The sequence below is a fragment of the Podarcis erhardii genome (genome assembly GCF_964252035.2).
Source record: "Podarcis erhardii genome assembly, chromosome: 8".
Taxonomy (NCBI): Eukaryota; Metazoa; Chordata; class Lepidosauria; order Squamata; family Lacertidae; genus Podarcis; species Podarcis erhardii.
In genome coordinates, this window is record NC_138499.1 from 77,953,759 (window position 1) to 77,970,096 (window position 16,338).

At 44.0% G+C, this 16,338-nt stretch overlaps 1 protein-coding gene across 1 annotated transcript in view; it reads left to right on the forward strand.

The window, feature by feature from the left end:
- The first annotated feature begins 297 nt into the window (after positions 1–297).
- MYO10 (myosin X) overlaps positions 298–16,338 on the forward strand; it is a 189,841-nt gene continuing 173,800 nt past the window's right edge. Inside the window, exon 1 of the mRNA XM_081872960.1 lies at positions 298–835. Coding sequence (XP_081729086.1) covers positions 815–835 — 21 coding nt within the window. The 5' untranslated portion in view covers positions 298–814. The remainder of the gene's footprint in view (positions 836–16,338) is intronic.

A 16,338-nucleotide genomic window follows, 5' to 3' on the forward strand; every position in this document is an offset into this window, starting at 1 on the left:
TCCAGGTCGTGCGCAGGAATTCTGAAACGAAGCGTGGCAGGTAGAGGAGCGAGCGCGGGGGGGGGGGGGTTGCCTGCGAGAGCCAGCCCACCATCGCGCCTCTGCAGAAAGTGCGACACAGTCAGGAAGTCTTTTGGAAATCAGAGCCTCTGCAGCAGCCAAAAAAACAGAAGGCGAGAGAGAGAAAGAGGCAGCTCGCGCGCCCTCCCGGGTCCAGATTCCAAAGAGGCGCTCGCCTGGGATTGGCTGGGTCGCTCGCTCTCCAGGGCGGGGATTTGCTAATCTCAGGCGGCGGAGTGTGTGCAACACGGTCGTCGCCCGAGAGGTCCCTTAGAACCGCCGCCAGGAAGCCTAACTCTCTGCGCTCTCTAGGTGTGCGCTCGTGTCCGTTTTGCGCGCACCTTTCCCTGGCCGCGCTGCGCTCTGGAGCAGCCGGATTCGTTCGGGAGAGAGAGCAGCGACGTGCTCCCCCCCCCCAATTCCTAAGTCCGCCGATTGAGATCCCCCTGGTGGATTTAGTAGGGAGGAGATCGGCTCCGGTGCGAGCAGGAGCCATGTGGCACGGCCGGGGTTCCTCGCGAAGGCTTTGAGACAAAAGGCTCCTCGTGGCGCGCGTCTGGATGCGTGTGCTGGTGGCCCCTGGGCCGGAGGGCAGCGCCGGGAGGCTGAGGGATGGCAGCGCGGGGAGGAAGGGCGTGACGCTGAGCCGCAGCTCCGCCGCCCCGCCGGGAACGGCCATCGGCCCCGTGGCGGCACGTGGTAGCCCGCTGAAGCGGCCTCTCTCCCGGCCGGGCGCCCTCGAGTTGCCGCAGCGATGGAGAACTTCTTCCCCGAGGTGAGCGCACGGCTCCTGCGGGGCCGATCCTGTTGCGCGCGTTGCTACGTGGGAAGCCAGCCTCGCCGCCAGGGATGACTTCCTAGCAAAGGCTGTGATCCCCTCCGCGCTTACCTGGGGGGGGTGGGGGGCGTGTTTGCGATTTACGTCCGAGGAAACCCAACTGTAAATGTGTAATTTGGTTCTTCTGCGGGGTTTGGAGAGGTGAAGGAAACGGCACATTGTTGGGGGGACGGGAGAAAGAGCGGCTTTGGCGGTTTGTTGTTGCTAATCTCGAATTTAAAAAAAATTCAGGTGTGCGATCCGAGTGAAGCGCTTGGGACGGAAGGACGCTTAACTTCCGCCTTGAAAGTAACAGGAATAATAAAGCACCTTGCTGTGGATCCATAGAAAGTAATCGCCCGATAAAAAATGTAGTTTAATGGCGAATTTTGGATGTAATGGAGATGTAAAAGATTTGGGTTATTATAAAAGATGCAGGAGGAAATGACTAATAATAAGACCCACAAAGAGGAGGAGGGAAGTCCAGGAGATTCTATGGAATCTTGTTTTTATGATGGATATGTGATTGTAAAACTTTAATTTGAAAAACCAAATAAATAAATGGATTAAAAAAGAGAAAGTGATTGCCTGGGTTGCACCCGGCATTAACCCCGCCGAGTTCAAAGGGGTTTACTTTCAAGTAAGAATGCAGAGGATTCCAGCCTTTAAAATGTTTTAATCCTTGTGTTGGTGCGTACCCCTAGGTGAGCTGTGTTTCATTTTTCCGAGTGCGCCCCAAAGAGGCAAAGTTGGAAGAATTGCTTCCTTGAACCTTCTCTTCCCCCCAGAAACACCTCCATAGGTGAATCCTATGGATGCAATGCGCAAACGACAAAAAACTGGGGAAGGGATCTTTGCCGCTGTTAGGATGTTTGATTGCAGAGCGAGGAGTGAGTGGCCGTTTCCCTTTTAAGCCAGGATGCAATCCTGGAGCGGAGGTGAGCGGCTTCCTTTTGTGCGCTTTTTCGCCTTGCGCTCGCTCCCCCTCTCTTGCCTTTGTGCATTGAGGTCAGTAAACCGGGAGGGCATTTTTTTATTTTTTTGGCTTGGCCCACGGAGCGCATCTGCGAGCTAAGCGGGGCAGCAAGTCCGCTGCAAGTTTGTTTTGCAACAAGGGCATGTGGTTCTTGTAGAGAGAGATCAGGAATTTCCCTTTGGAAAAACTCGGCATGGGCTTCCAGGGAGAGGGGATTGAGACGGGCCACTCACTGCAGGGGTTTCAGGAGGGCTGCCATGGCAGCACAGCCTTAGGGGAGAGATGGAGGGTTTATTTCATTTTGGTCCATTTCCTCTTTTGTCTTCTGTCCACTTCCTAATGTTGTCCAGATGTCACCCCCTTTTCTCTTGCAGCTTAAAAGTAATCGCAAACAATGCTGAAAGAATCTGCTAAGATCACATAATGTTCGTTGCTGTTCAAATGTTAAGATATTTTCAAAGTGTGTGGTTTGGCATAGGGGGGCTTTGCGGAGTTTCCATTAGAGCAGGGGTCAGCAAACTTTTTCAGCAGGGGGCCGGTCCACTGTCCCTCAGACCTTGTAGGGGGCCAGACTATATTTTTTGGGGGGAATGAATGAATTCCTATGCCCCACAGATAACCCAGAGATGCATTTTAAATAAAAGCACACGTTCTACTTATGTAAAAACACGCTGATTCCTGGACTGTCCGCGGGCTGGCCTTAGAAGGCGATTGGGCCGGATCCGGCCCCCGGGCCTTAGTTTGCCTACCCATGCACTAGAGGCATTGTCTCATGAATATTTTGCCAAGATTGTTTGGGTCATGACAATAAAGTAAAATAACCTTGATTGGAAAACCCTTGGTTTGAACAGTCACTTGCTAAAGGTCCCATTGAAACAAACTTTAGGTGGATTTTCTGTGCAAGAGAGCTCTTTCGGTATTTGGTTTTCATATGAGCTATGGCAAGGATTTCTTCTTGCTTAACTCTTCCATTAAAATCAACGTTTATCTTTGCCCGGATTGTTCCCTGACGTCAGCTTTCCTATAAAATAGCATGGTGTTTAAAGTAAAGTTTAGTGTCCTGTTTGTGTCTACACCTGATGTCTGTATTTGGGAATGTAGTAGAACTCTTATCTTCTGAAAGTGGTTATAGTTGTGATGGCAAATTTGCCTAATTTCTAAAACAAACAAAGTCACCAACCCTAAGGTGAGGGGCTGCAGTATGATCAGTATATGCAGTATATGTGGAAAGTTAAGAGTCAGTTTGCCTGAATACAGGTGAGTCTGTAGCTTCTTGTTTTTAGTTGTCCGGTTGAGCCTTGCAGACAGGATAGTCTTGAGCAATACCTTTGCAGGCACTGAAGTGTTGTTCAGTGTAGCATGTGACTTTTTTGCATATTTCAAGCTTCCTTTGAACTTTAGAGGTTTTCGATGAGTAAGACCAAGGACAACTACAATCATATTGCAAGTGGGATTTCAACCTGTGTGTGTGATCAAGATGGGGAGAGAAAGTAAATCAATTTATTATCAGAAAAGGCACACATTTCTCTGATGACCTTCGTTACCCTTGGAATTAAAATCTTCCTTTGCAAATACACATAAACTTAGAGGAGGTTCTGCCCCCCCCCCCAAGAGAGACTGTGAACAGGTAGGTGCTAGACATTAAGGGGTTAAGATTGAGTGTGCAGGGGGTGGGGTTACGCTAATAGTATTTTTAAAAATGTAAAGGACTGCCAACAGAAAGAGGAAGGAAGGCAGCCAAAATTTGAAGAAAAGGAAGAAAAGTAACTTTGAATTATTTATTATAAATATTATTATTTACCTGCCTTGTACCCTAAGGTCCCAGAGTAGTTATAAATATAAACATTAAAGTGAATTTGTTAATTTTAAGAGATGTTTTGAAATTTAAGGTGTTCATGGAATCCCTTTTGGAGGTTTTTAGAAGGAGTTGGAAAGGCACCAAGAGGAGGTTTGGAAAGAGTTTGATATTGGATAATCCTGTCTTTAGACATCTGTTCAACAGTGGGTCTTTTGGAAGCGATTGTTTTCCATTTTTTATTTTAAAACATTTTAATGCGACACATTAATTTAGAAAAACCCTGAGCAATTTAGAGCAGGCCATAAAATAAATAAATACATTAGTCTTCAGCCAGGAATATATGTTTCATGATGAGCCATACTCTTTTGTTTGCCTAAATCCTGAACTGAATTGCATATTCAGAAATATCATGTTTTACAGCCTGCCAGGGATTTATCTGACTTCAGATTGCAAAGTAAAGGTCTTGTATCTTTAAAAGTTTGCCTTCACTTAAAACTCTGTGGAAAGTTAACAAATCAAGGAAAAGGCTAGATTAGAACCCGTTCCCATGAGATGCTAGCTTTCCATGTACAAAGAGTCTCTTTGGGGGATCATCCAAACATATGACAGACTGGAGTCTTGCACCTTACAATATTTCTGAAAATGTAATTTGGTCGTGGAAATACGAAGGTGCGTTCCTGTGGTTGTACGTGCCTTCCTTGTTCACCTTTCAGTTGTTCTGGAAAAGCTGAAATTTTATGTTGAATTTCCTGACCCTGAAAATATTTGAGCAAGCAGTTCTGTGTGAGTAACTGGGCTGGTGTAAAGATAAGGACGGCTGTGTTCGTGTGACATTGGATTTGTCACATGGTGGCCTGGGGAGGTCCCTTGTGAGTCCTGTCACCGACTGAATGTATGTATAACCTTGAATGAGTCACAAGGTGTTTTGTTTTTTAAAAACGTGATACCTCCCCAAAAAAGATTATATCCCCTCCCCTTGCTGGGCAGGCTGCATGGTGTCCGAAAAGCTGGGATAGCGAACTTTTTTCAACCCGAGGGTCACACTTTTCTGGGGCCCACATGGCAGGGATGATTTGGGCCAGGATGAAAATGTGAGTGGTGCAATAGGCATGATCCTCACCTTTCTAATGTATGTCATGTTCGAGCCATGCAAAAGCCAGGGGCCTCTATATATGCGCACAAACAAGCACATCTCTTTGAGCAGGTGAGCAAGGGGGCATTGTCACAGTACAAACACACACTTATTTATGGAAATTATTGGAGTGGTTTTAATAGATTTCATATACGGTGCGGTGGTACCTCTGGATGTGAATGGGATATGTTCCGGAGTCCCGTTCGCATCCAGAAGTGAATGCAATCTGCAGGTGCGCGGGTCGCAATTCGCTGCTTCTGCGCATGATGTCATTTTGACCATCTGCGCATGTGCGAGCGGCGAAACCCGGAAGTAACGTGCTCCGCAGTGCGCAACCTGAAAATACTTATCCCAAAGCTACTTCAACCTGAGCTATGACTGTATGTATATAACTTTAGTTTTGTCAGTGTTTAATTGTGCTTTTTAAAAAAATGATTGTTGTTTTGAGCTTTGAGCAGTTCTGATTGTAAGCTACCTTGAGTCGCATCAGGGAAAAAGTTGAGACATGAAGTATTATTATTATTTATTGAATTTATATAGCGCCCTATACCTGGGCGTCTCAGGGTGGTTCACAGAGTAAAATCAAGATATAAAACCACAAAATACCTAATGAAAATTAAAAGAGCAACTCAATACCCCCTCCCACAAAAAACCCCACACATTTTAAAATGGTATAGGGTGTAAATTGAATAAGCCAAAGGCCTGGTTAAAAAGGAACGTTTTTGCCTGCTGCCTAAAGGTGTGTAATGAAGGCGCCAAGCGATTTTCCCTGGGCAGAGCATTCCACAGATGGGGAGCCACTACAGAGAAGGCCTGTTCTCGTGCTGCCACCCTCTGGACCTCTCAAGGAGGAGGCACACGAAGGAGGGCCTCAGAAGATGATCTCAGGGTCCGGGTAGGTTCATATGGAAAGAGGCGGTCCTTATTAATAATAATATTCCAGCCAGGCAAAAGAACTTGAGGAGGTCAAGGAGCAGAGCCAGTGCGGAATGTGGTCTGGTGAGAAGGAATATGGTTTGCTGAGAGTCCTGAGGTCCAGACCTTTGGTTCAATTAAATGCATATTCAATTAAAAAAAATTAAAAGCACATAAATATGGTTTGTTAGGCCTCTGTGTTCCGCAGGTGCATTTTATCTTGAGCTGAAAGATGCTAAGTAAATACAGGTTTGAATGGAAAACGTTTTAAGGAAATGCAGATGTTTAATCTGCAACAGTTTTAGGAGATAAGAAAGTGACGTCACGATGGCCTTATAAATTGACAAAAGATTGCTGCAAGCTGGGGCTTTCGTGCTTCTCCTTTCTTCGTCACCGGGGCCACATTGCAAAATATTTCAGCCCAACATTCACCGTTAAACCCCCTTTTCTCTCTGGAACCCAATAGCACACAATCTCATGCCATGCATTCTTTTAGTCGTCCCCTTTCTTCCCGACTCCCCTCCCTCCTTTTACGCTAGTACAGTGGTACCTCGGATTACAGACGCTTCAGGTTACAGGCTCTGCTAACCCAGAAATATTACCTTGGGTTAAGAACTTTGCTTCAGAATGGAATTCCGCCATTGCCGGAGGCGCTAACCCGGAAGAATCCGAGACCAGGGAGAAGAGACGGTGGAAGAAGATTGGAAAAAGTTTAAAGTTTATTTATAGAAATATGGTAAAATTAATGAGTGTTAGAAAAATGTTGGAATGAAATTATATGGCCTTAGTAGAAGTGTTATAAGAAGTTAAGCATAAATAAGTATTATAGTATTAATGGAAAATAAGGTTAAAATAAGTTAAGATATTTATATGACAGAAAATAGTGAAAGGTGGAAAGGAATTGCTGAAACAATTAATAGAAGTGGAATACAAAAAGGGAGGTGAGAGGAAGTTGATGAAACAAGGGAATGAAAAATAAGGCATTGAAATGGTATGATGTATGTTTTTAAATTGTTTTTGTTCTTGGAAATGTAAAGAAACTGAAGGAACATTCTTTCACCTTTGGTGGACGTGCCCAAGGATTAAGGCGTACTGGGAAATGATTTATAATGAACTGAAAAAGGTATTTAAGTATACCTTCTTGAAGAAACCAGAGGCCTTTCTCCTGGGTATGGTCGGCCAATTGGTGTTAAAGAAGGACAGAATTTTTTTTATGTATGCTACAGCAGCAGCAAGAATACTCATCGCAAAGCACTGGAAGACACAAGATCTACCCACCTTGGAAGAATGGCAGATGCAAGTAATAGACTACATGGAACTGGCAGAAATGGCCGACAGAATCCGAGATCAAGGAGAAGAGCAGGTGGAAGAGGATTGGAAGAAGTTTAAAGTCTATCTACAAAAGCATTGTAAAATATATGAATGCTGAGGACATTGAAAATGAAACGAAGGGGTTCTAGTGATTAAGATAAATAAGAGTATAAAGGGAGGGATAAAGGATGAATGATCTTGCTGAATTAATTTTTAAATGGAATACAAGAAAGGAAGGCGGGTGGAAGTAAGGGAAATAAGGTCTTGAAGGTTATAAATTTGAAAGAGAGGTTTTTTTATGCTAAATTTTCTTTTTTATGTTTTCTTCCTTTTGTTTCCTTTGTGATTTTTGTTGATTTATGTTGGCTTGTTAATCTTTTTTTCTGTAAAACTTAATAAAATATTATTTTTAAAAAATAAAAAATAAATAAATTGTTTTTGTTCTGTTTTGTTTAGTTTAATGCGTTAATGTGTGGTGTATTGTTTATATATTGTATTGTATTGTTTTTTTCTTTCTTTTGTTTTTTCTTCTTTTTTCTCCTTTTCTTTTTCTTCTTGTTTGTAAGGTTTAAAAGCAATAAATATTATTTTCTAAAAAAAAGAACTTTGCTTCAGGATGAGAACAGAAATCGTGCTGCGGCGGCGCGGCAGCAGCAGGAGGCCCCATTAGCTAAAGTGGTGCTTCAGGTTAAGAACAGTTTCAGGTTAAGAACAGACCTCCAGAATGAATTAAGTTCTTAACCCGAGGTACCACTGGACTGGCTGAGCTGATAGCATACAAGACTTTCAGTCTCCCAGCAAATTCACATGTTAAGGGAATCACAAATGCAGGAAACTTGTGCCATGTGGCTGACAGCCTGCACTGGGTTTGGAACAACTATTGCCAGTTCCTTTGCATGCCTTTGAATCCAGTGACAGAAGTCAAGCAATTCAGACATGCGGACTTTACCATTGTCTTAGACTCACAGAAGGAAGGGACGCTGAGGATCGTATAATCCAGCTCCCTTAAACTTCAGGAATATGCAGCTGTCCTATACAGAGATTGAACTTGCAACGTTGGCATTAGGTTAAAAAAAAAAAAAAAAAGGTAAAGGACCCCTGGACAGTTAACTCCAGTCAAAGGTAACTATGGGGTTGTGGCGCTCATCTTGCTTTCAGGCCGAGGGAGCCAGCGTTTGTCCGCAGGCAGCTTTCTGGGTCATTTGGCCAGCATGACTAGACTGCTTCTGGTGCAATGGGACACCGTGATGGAAGCCAGAGCGCACAGAAATGCTGTTTACCTTTCCTGCCGCAGTGGTTCCTATTTATCTACTTGCACTGGCATGCTTTCGAACTGCTAGGTTGGCAGGAGCTGGGACAGAGCAACGGGAGCTCATTCTGTTGCGCGGACTCGAACTGCCCACCTTCTGATCAGCAAGCCCAAGTGGCTCAGTGGTTTAGACCACAGCGCCAACTGCGTCATTATCAGCACCACACTGTAATTAACTGAGCTGTTCATGCGGGTGACAGATCTGTGGGGACTTACCTATTTTCCACCAAAGAAATAGTTCATGGGTAGGCAAACTAAGGCCCGGGGGTTGGTCCAATCACCTTCGAAATCCGGCCCGTGGACAGTCCAGGAATCAGCGTGTTTTTACATGAGTAGAATGTCCTTTTATTTAAAATGCATCTCTGGGTTATTTGTGGGGCCTGCCTGGTGTTTTTACATGAGTAGAATGTGTGCTTTTATTTACAATGCATCTCTGGGTTATTTGTGGGGCATAGGAATTTGTTCACTCCCCCCCCCCATATAGTCTGGCCCCCCACAAGGTCTGAGGGACAGTGGACCAGCCCCTGCTGAAGAAGTTTACTGACCCCTGATAATAGTTTAACACCCACCCACCTCCAGGTATCTGCAGATCCAAGCGTCTTACATTGTGTGGACATCTAGTTATATTCTGAGTAGCCTCCAAAATAATTTTGCCATCTAATATTGCAAGGGGAAGAAATGGAAGAGGAGGCAAGAGCCTGTACTGGTGCATGGCCTCCCATTCTTAAATGAAAGACTTTTGCTGGATCATGTTTTCTCTCTGGTTTTTAGTCACAAGAACGACCTTTTTCCTCCTGAAGGAAGGTCTTCGTGTTTATAGTGCTCTTGCCACTCCCATAAGCAAAACAGTTGCTGTGTGTCCCAGAACAGTAATTAGTGAAACGACAATTAGGTACTCTGTGGAACTTTGTGAGCCTTTGCCTTGTGCATTTCAAAAATAAATCTAAAAGCTGTCTCAAGGGAGCAGGGAAAATGGTGCTTTTTTCCAAAATGCTATGATAGGAAGTATTTACTTTTTATTTATTGAATTTACAAACTGAGGATCGCAGGGCGGTTTACAGTATAAAAACAGAAAAATACATAATAGCAAACGAAACAAGATTGGTGTGTTTTAAATGTTCAAAGTGTTTCACATTAAGCTGTACACAGTACACAAACCACAATCCAGCCAAAGACTGCCGTTGAATGCAATCCTGTACATACTTAAATGGAGGTTATGTTTAATTCAACCCAGTGGTATTTTCCAGATTGTACCTCTGTGTGTAAGATTGTGTTGTTAAACACCAACTTAACCCTCCCACTGTAATCAAGGGATCTCTTGGGCTGGATGAGGAATCAGAGTTCGAAATTAGCGCCATTTTGCACCTGGCTTTCAATCTGTGGTGACCAAGTGAATATGCCTGGGTGTCAGGATAGCCCCTGACATATCCACTATCCACTATCAGGAGGTGCACGCCTGGGATTGGGACTGTTTTCACACACAAATAGCCCACCCTGTGGAATTCTATCAGTTATATTTTATCCGCACAATCGGAATGAATTTCTGGAATGAAAATGCTTTTTTGTGCAGCCTGAATGAGCAGGAACAGTCAAGATTAAGAAAAATGACCTCAGAATAGGCCAATATAATACAGTGGTACCTCGGGTTACAAACACCTCGGGTTAAGAACTTTACCTTAGGATGAGAACAGGAATCTCATGCCAGTGGCGTGGCAGGAGGCCCATTAGCTAGGGTCCCACTGCCGAGTATAAACATTTTTATTTCCTCAAATCGAAGCAAGGCAGTGAGGCATTGAACTTCAGAGCCGCAACATTCAGACAGCATGATATAATTGCCCTTGGGCGTAATTTTTCTATCGGCGAAGGTCTCCGCTTCTCTTGTCCCGTTTCCACTCATTTCAGTCGGGCTTGTGCTGGAGCAATTTTTGGTGGATTGTATTCTTTAAAATCAGCAGATTGCATATGAATATCCTATGCTAACATAAGAGGGAAAAAGGAATATGCTTTTGGGGCAGAAGGCGATGCATACCTAGATCCAAAATACAGTGGTACCTCGGGTTAAGAACTTAATTCGTTCTGGAGGTTCATTCTTAACCTGAAACCGTTCTTAACCTGAGGTACCACTTTAGCTAATGGGGCCTCCCACTGCTGCTGTGCCGCCGCTGAGCTATTTCTGTTCTCATCCTGAAGCAAAGTTCTTAACCTGAGGTCCTATTTCTGGGTTACAGTGGTACCTCAGGTTAAGTACTTAATTCGTTCCGGAGGTCCGTTCTTAACCTGAAACTGTTCTTAACCTGAAGCACCTGCTGCTGCCGTGCCTCCTGCTGCTGCCGTGCCGCCGGAGCATGATTTCTGTTCTCATCCTGAAGCAAAGTTCTTAACCCGAGGTACTATTTCTGGGTTAGCGGAGTCTGTAACCTGAAGCGTATGTAACCTGAAGCGTATGTAACCTGAGGTACCACTGTAGCGGAGCCTGTAACCTGAAGCATCTGTAACCCGAGGTACAGTGGTGCCCCGCAAGACGAACGCCTCGCAAGACGGAAAACCCGCTAGACGAAAGGGTTTTCCGTTTTGGAGGTGCTTCGCAAAACGAATTTCCCTATGGGCTTGCTTCGCAAGACAAAAATGTCTTGCGAGTTCCTGCGGGGTTTTTCCCCCTCCCCCCCCTTTTCCTAAGCCCTAAGCCACTTATCAGCTGATCCGCTGATAAGCCGCTTATCAGCTGATCCGCTAAAAGCCGCTAAACTGCTAATAGCACTAATCCGCTAAGCTGTCAATGGGCTTGCTTCACAAGACGAAAAAACCGCTATACAAAGAGCCTCACGGAACAGATTAATTTCGTCTTGCGAGGCACCACTGTACCACTGTATGTTGCATTTAGCCATACTTTATATTGGTAGCCTTTCCACTAAAGTCAATAGAGCTAATGCAGTATGTAAAAGCGATAATGCTGTTCTGTTAAATGGCATACCCTGAGCCAACCCTGTTCCTGCTCTTGAGCAATTGCTAATCCTACTGATTTCTAGTGTCAGTATCCTACCAGTTGCTTGGGCTTATGACCCCAGCACTGCTACTGGCTCAGATTTTGAAGAGCGAGTCACTCGCTGACTGGACTGCACCATCATCCTAATGGTTTCTGTGTGGACTTCCCAGCTCAATTCCAAACCTTTACTGAATCATGCTCCCTTCATCTTGCTCTTTTCTTCTACAGCGAAAGTCTGAGAGTGTTCAGTTCACAGTCGAGTTACTGTTTTGTGGCCCATAAAACGTTTCTTAATTCCTTTCAGTAATTGCAATAGCTGTGGCTTTTTTACATGGGGGTCTTTGGCAGCCTTTCTAATTTGTTGTTTTGTTTTTTTACTCCGGGGATTTATAACGCCGTTAAAAAGTTGCTTGAGGCATAAAACTCCATTTAGGAATATTTTAGAGGTCTGGTTATTTAAAACCGTGGTTGATTTCAGGGAAGAGGCAAAATAAAGTTGGCTTTTTCTGCATTTTTCAATAATGTGGTCTGGAGAAATGAGACTTTGACAAAAACATGGCCCTGCGCCCATTTATGCCTTTGCTTGCTCACTAACACACACGGACATATACACATGCGGAAAACAACAACTGCCTGGATGATTCATGATTCCTACATCCCAATAGTTAAGTAGGTTGGGGCATGACTCCTTCAGTGCTTCTGAAATTAGCAGAATACCTGAAGAAGCGTCTCCACCAACATTGTTTAACCTCGACACTGAGGTTCAGCTCCGAGAGCCTTCTGACGTTTCCCTCATTGCGAGAAGTGAGGTTACGGGGAACCAGGCCTTCTCGGTGGTGGTGCCCGCCTTGTGGAACACCCTCCCATCAGATGTGAAGGAGATAAAGATGGTGTCTGGTTGTATGTATGTTGTGGTGTGCTGATTGCGATTCTGTACTACACTTCCTTGTAGAAAATGGCTCCTTCGGAGGATATGAAGTATACGCAGCAATGCAATTTGTGTTAATTTGAGATAGCAAAGTTGGATGTGTGCTGCTGATACCATCTTTTGCCCTCCAGAATCTCCTGCCCTGCCCGGCAATGCATTTAGTGTTTTATTACGGCACAGAGGATGAAAGCAAGAGGTGAATATTTCATCAATAAATGCCATGTTAACTGGAACATATATTGTATTTCCTTTGCGATATTGCTGCATTTTGTTGGTAAGAGTTATGAAAGCCTATTAGTTTTTTATGAGGCTCTTCAATAATTTAAATTTGAAGAGTGATCTCAATGCAAATCGATGGTTGTATACTCTTAACTTATTGGAAGTGGCGCTGATGTTAGGCTTATTAAAGGTGATGCATTTTTTATGCGCAGACATGAATTAAGGCATGCACTCTTATTATTTGATATACTGAAAAGGGAAAAAAACAGTTAACTCTGTACATACAAGATTACATATGTGGAGTTCAGCACCCTGCTGGCTGGCAGTTAGTTTGGGTAGGAAGGGCCTGTTTGTGTAGGAATTCAAACCTATCCAAACATTTGTGCAAGTGGAAGATTTTGAGGTCGATCCTCTGCAGGCCAGTACATGTTTCTATACAGAAAAATTGTCCTTTTGTTTCACTGACACCTCTCACAGATTCCCTGCCATGTCAATTGCAGTATAAGTAAGCTAGTTTGACTGTATTATAAAACCATCTACAACCTTGGTTGCAGTTAAACCCAACCAAGGTTTAGTTTGAAGGAGCAAACATGTGGTCCCCTTGAGACGAGATTGCGGCAACTTTGCTCTTCCTCTAGTCCTGGCTGTTGTGTGGAGCTAAGCCATGGTTCGGCTTCCGTAAACCATAGAGAGAAACCTTGGTTATAACACGTGGTTTGTCTGGAAAGAACCAAAGCACGTTGAACCCAGGTTTGGATAACATGTAAGCTCAGTAGCAGAATGACTAGAAGAGGAACAACATGGCTGTGACCTCGCTGGGAGCCCAAATGTTTGCTCTTAGCAGTTGGGCACTTGGGACCCCTCCAGGATGGTTGTGTTCCTCCTTGTGTACAAAGGCGCTGTGGTATAAACCACTGAGCCTCTTGGGCTTGTTGATCAGAAGGTCGGCGGTTCGAATCCCTATGATGGAGTGAGCTCCGGTTGCTCTGTCCCAGCTCCTGCCAACCTAGCAGTTCGAAAGCATGCCAGTGCAAGTAGATAAATAGGTACCGCTGCGGTGGGAAGGTAAACAGCATTTCCGTGCGCTCTGGTTTCCGTCGCAGTGTCCTGTTGTGCAAGAAGCAGTTTAGTCATGCTGGCCACATGACCTGGAAAGCAGTCAGTGGACAAACGTCGTCTCCCTCAGCCTGAAAGCAAGATGAGCGCTGCAACCCTGTAGTCGCCTTTGACTGGACTTAACCGTCCAGGGGTCCTTTGCCTTTACCTTACAAAGACAGGAAGAATTGCCATTCAGAGGAAGCTATTGTCTCCATTAAATGGAGTGGCAGTCTATTTCCTGCCTTCACTCAAAGCAGTCATCCTTTTAGCTTGCTCTGGATCTCTGGTCTACATCAGAAGTGAAGGATCTTTGGACCTCCATAGGTTGTTGAACTACAATTCCCATCAGCCTTAAGAAGCATGGCCAATGTCCAGGGATGATGGGATTTGTAGTTAATCAGCATCTGTAGGGCTAGAGGTTCCCTACACCTGGCCTACACCATTGTTTACTGCCTTCCTCCTGAGTAATTAATGTCATTATGAGTGGAATAAATCCAAAATTATGAAAGCCTAAAACCCTAGCCATGACATGGTTACATACCAATTGGGCCTTAGCTCTGCAGAGATACCAGGATTATTTGACACCATCTATTAAACAAAATAGTGTTTTGTTTTGTTTTTACTTTCAAATTAAGCAGGTATTGAATGAATATGCCTCCTTTTTCATTTACTAAACAATTTCTCCTGTGAAATTAATCCAGTAATTGCCCAGCACGCTGAGTGGCTTTCTTCCCTTTTTGTAATGCCATGAATTGATAGAATAATATTTAAGTCATCCAGGAAAAAGCTGATGTTGCAAGACAAAGGAGTTCAGGTCAGGACAAGGTACAAGAGTATGTGCCTAGTTTGTCATACTGGATTGCGGTTTCGTGATGAGTTCCAGACCCGCGTAGTCTTTTAATAGTTTTTGGCGATGTGTAACTAAATTTGCTTGTTTTCATTTTGATGCTCAAGAATGCGTTTATCTAAAGGAACATGCAGATGTCATGTTGACAAGCTGCACTCCCTGGGTTATTCTGTGCTGAGCTAGAACAAAGATGAAGTGAAGAAGGAAAACAGGAAGGAAACTGTTTTTCCTCCTGTTCAGTTTAAACAATCCGTAGAACTAAGTAGCAAAGCTTTTCCTGGACCCTGTTATTTCAAAGGCTGTAGGTGAGGGGAGAAAGAAATGTTTGAATTGTCTCCCATGGTGGTAGGGGGGAGGATCCCTGTACAGTGGTACCTCGGGTTACATACGTTTCAGGTTACATACGCTTCAGGTTACAGACTCCGGTAACCCAGAAATAGTGCTTCAGGTTAAGAACTTTGCTTCAGGATAAGAACAGAAATCATGTTCCAGCGGCGCGGCGGCAGCAGGAGGCCCCATTAGCTAAAGTGGTGCTTCAGGTTAAGAACGGTCCTCCCGAACGAATTAAGTACTTAACCCGAGGTACCACTGTACACACTTTTTAAAATATCTGAAGATAGGCTTGCTGTGAAACCTTTTTGCCCCTTAAATGCTTGCTTTTAACCTACAGAGCTTAATATATATATGTTATGTACTGAAGTTCTCACCCTGGGCCAGCAGGGGGATACTGTAGTTTTCACTCAGGTCCACATATGCAAATAAGGGATCGAAAGTGACATTCAGTGATTGGATAGTTGCAGAAAATGGTTACTGTTGCGTTCTAGTGGAGCTCTATATAAGCAGGCTGGCTGAACCCTTCAGTTTGGTTCTGTTCTGGCCTGTGAATAAACAAGAGCTGTTTGAAGAATCACTGTGTCGTCTGATATGTTCACCCACTAACAATATATATATATTTAATTTTATATCCTACGTTTCCAAGTACTCCCCATCAACAACCCTGCAAGGTAATTAGGCTAAGTGATTGTGAGAGATTTGAACCCTGGTCTCCGAGCTCCTGTTTTATGACACTTGAACCCTGTGGAAGGAGCCTTCAAAAATGGAACCGCCTTTCAATTTCAAACGGCAGTGGCTCAGTCCAGGCAGAGGGCCTTCTTGGTAGTGGCACCCGCCCTGTGGAATGCCCTCCCATCAGATATCAAGGAAATAAACAACTATCTGACTTTAGAAGGCAGCCTTGTATCGGGAAGTTTTTAATGTTTGATGCATTTATTGTGTTTTTAATATTTTATTGGGAGCCGCCCAGAGTGGCTGGGGTATAAACAAATTATTGTTGTTGTTGTTGTTGTTGTTGTTGTTAATCCAAAAAAAGCTTTACTGATTGATTCTGTAGAAAGGGGCCACATGAATAGACAGCAACAATTTACTTGTTTCCCTGTGATGAGTCCCCCTCCAGGCAAGATTTTTGAACATTCACTATGTGATATGTTGTATATTTCTCAACCTTTCTCCACATTGCTGATTGATGCCAATGTGGGGGAAGGGAAACATATTTCTTATATGGGGAACGTCCCGAAATATTTGACACAGACAGGGGTATCTCCTTCGATGGCATCGTGTCTGTTGCAGTTCTGCCCATTTTGAACCTCCCCCTTTCTTTTCCACAAATCTGCATTTCAGAACAAACCAAACAAATGGGGTACCAAAAAATGCTTTTCTAAAAGTGGGCATCTGTACTGTGCCTAAGAGGAAAATATCCTTGTGGCTTTTATAGCCAACTCCAAAAGCTGGTATTTCCTGTTTTTTTCCCTTCCCCAAGTGTGCATCAGAAAGAATGTGAAGTAAATGAGCCCTTTGTTTTTAAAAAATATTAGAATCACATTGTGCCATGAGAAATCCTCACCAAAGAATAAACAACTGTTGTCTTTGTGTGTGTTAGATAGTACAG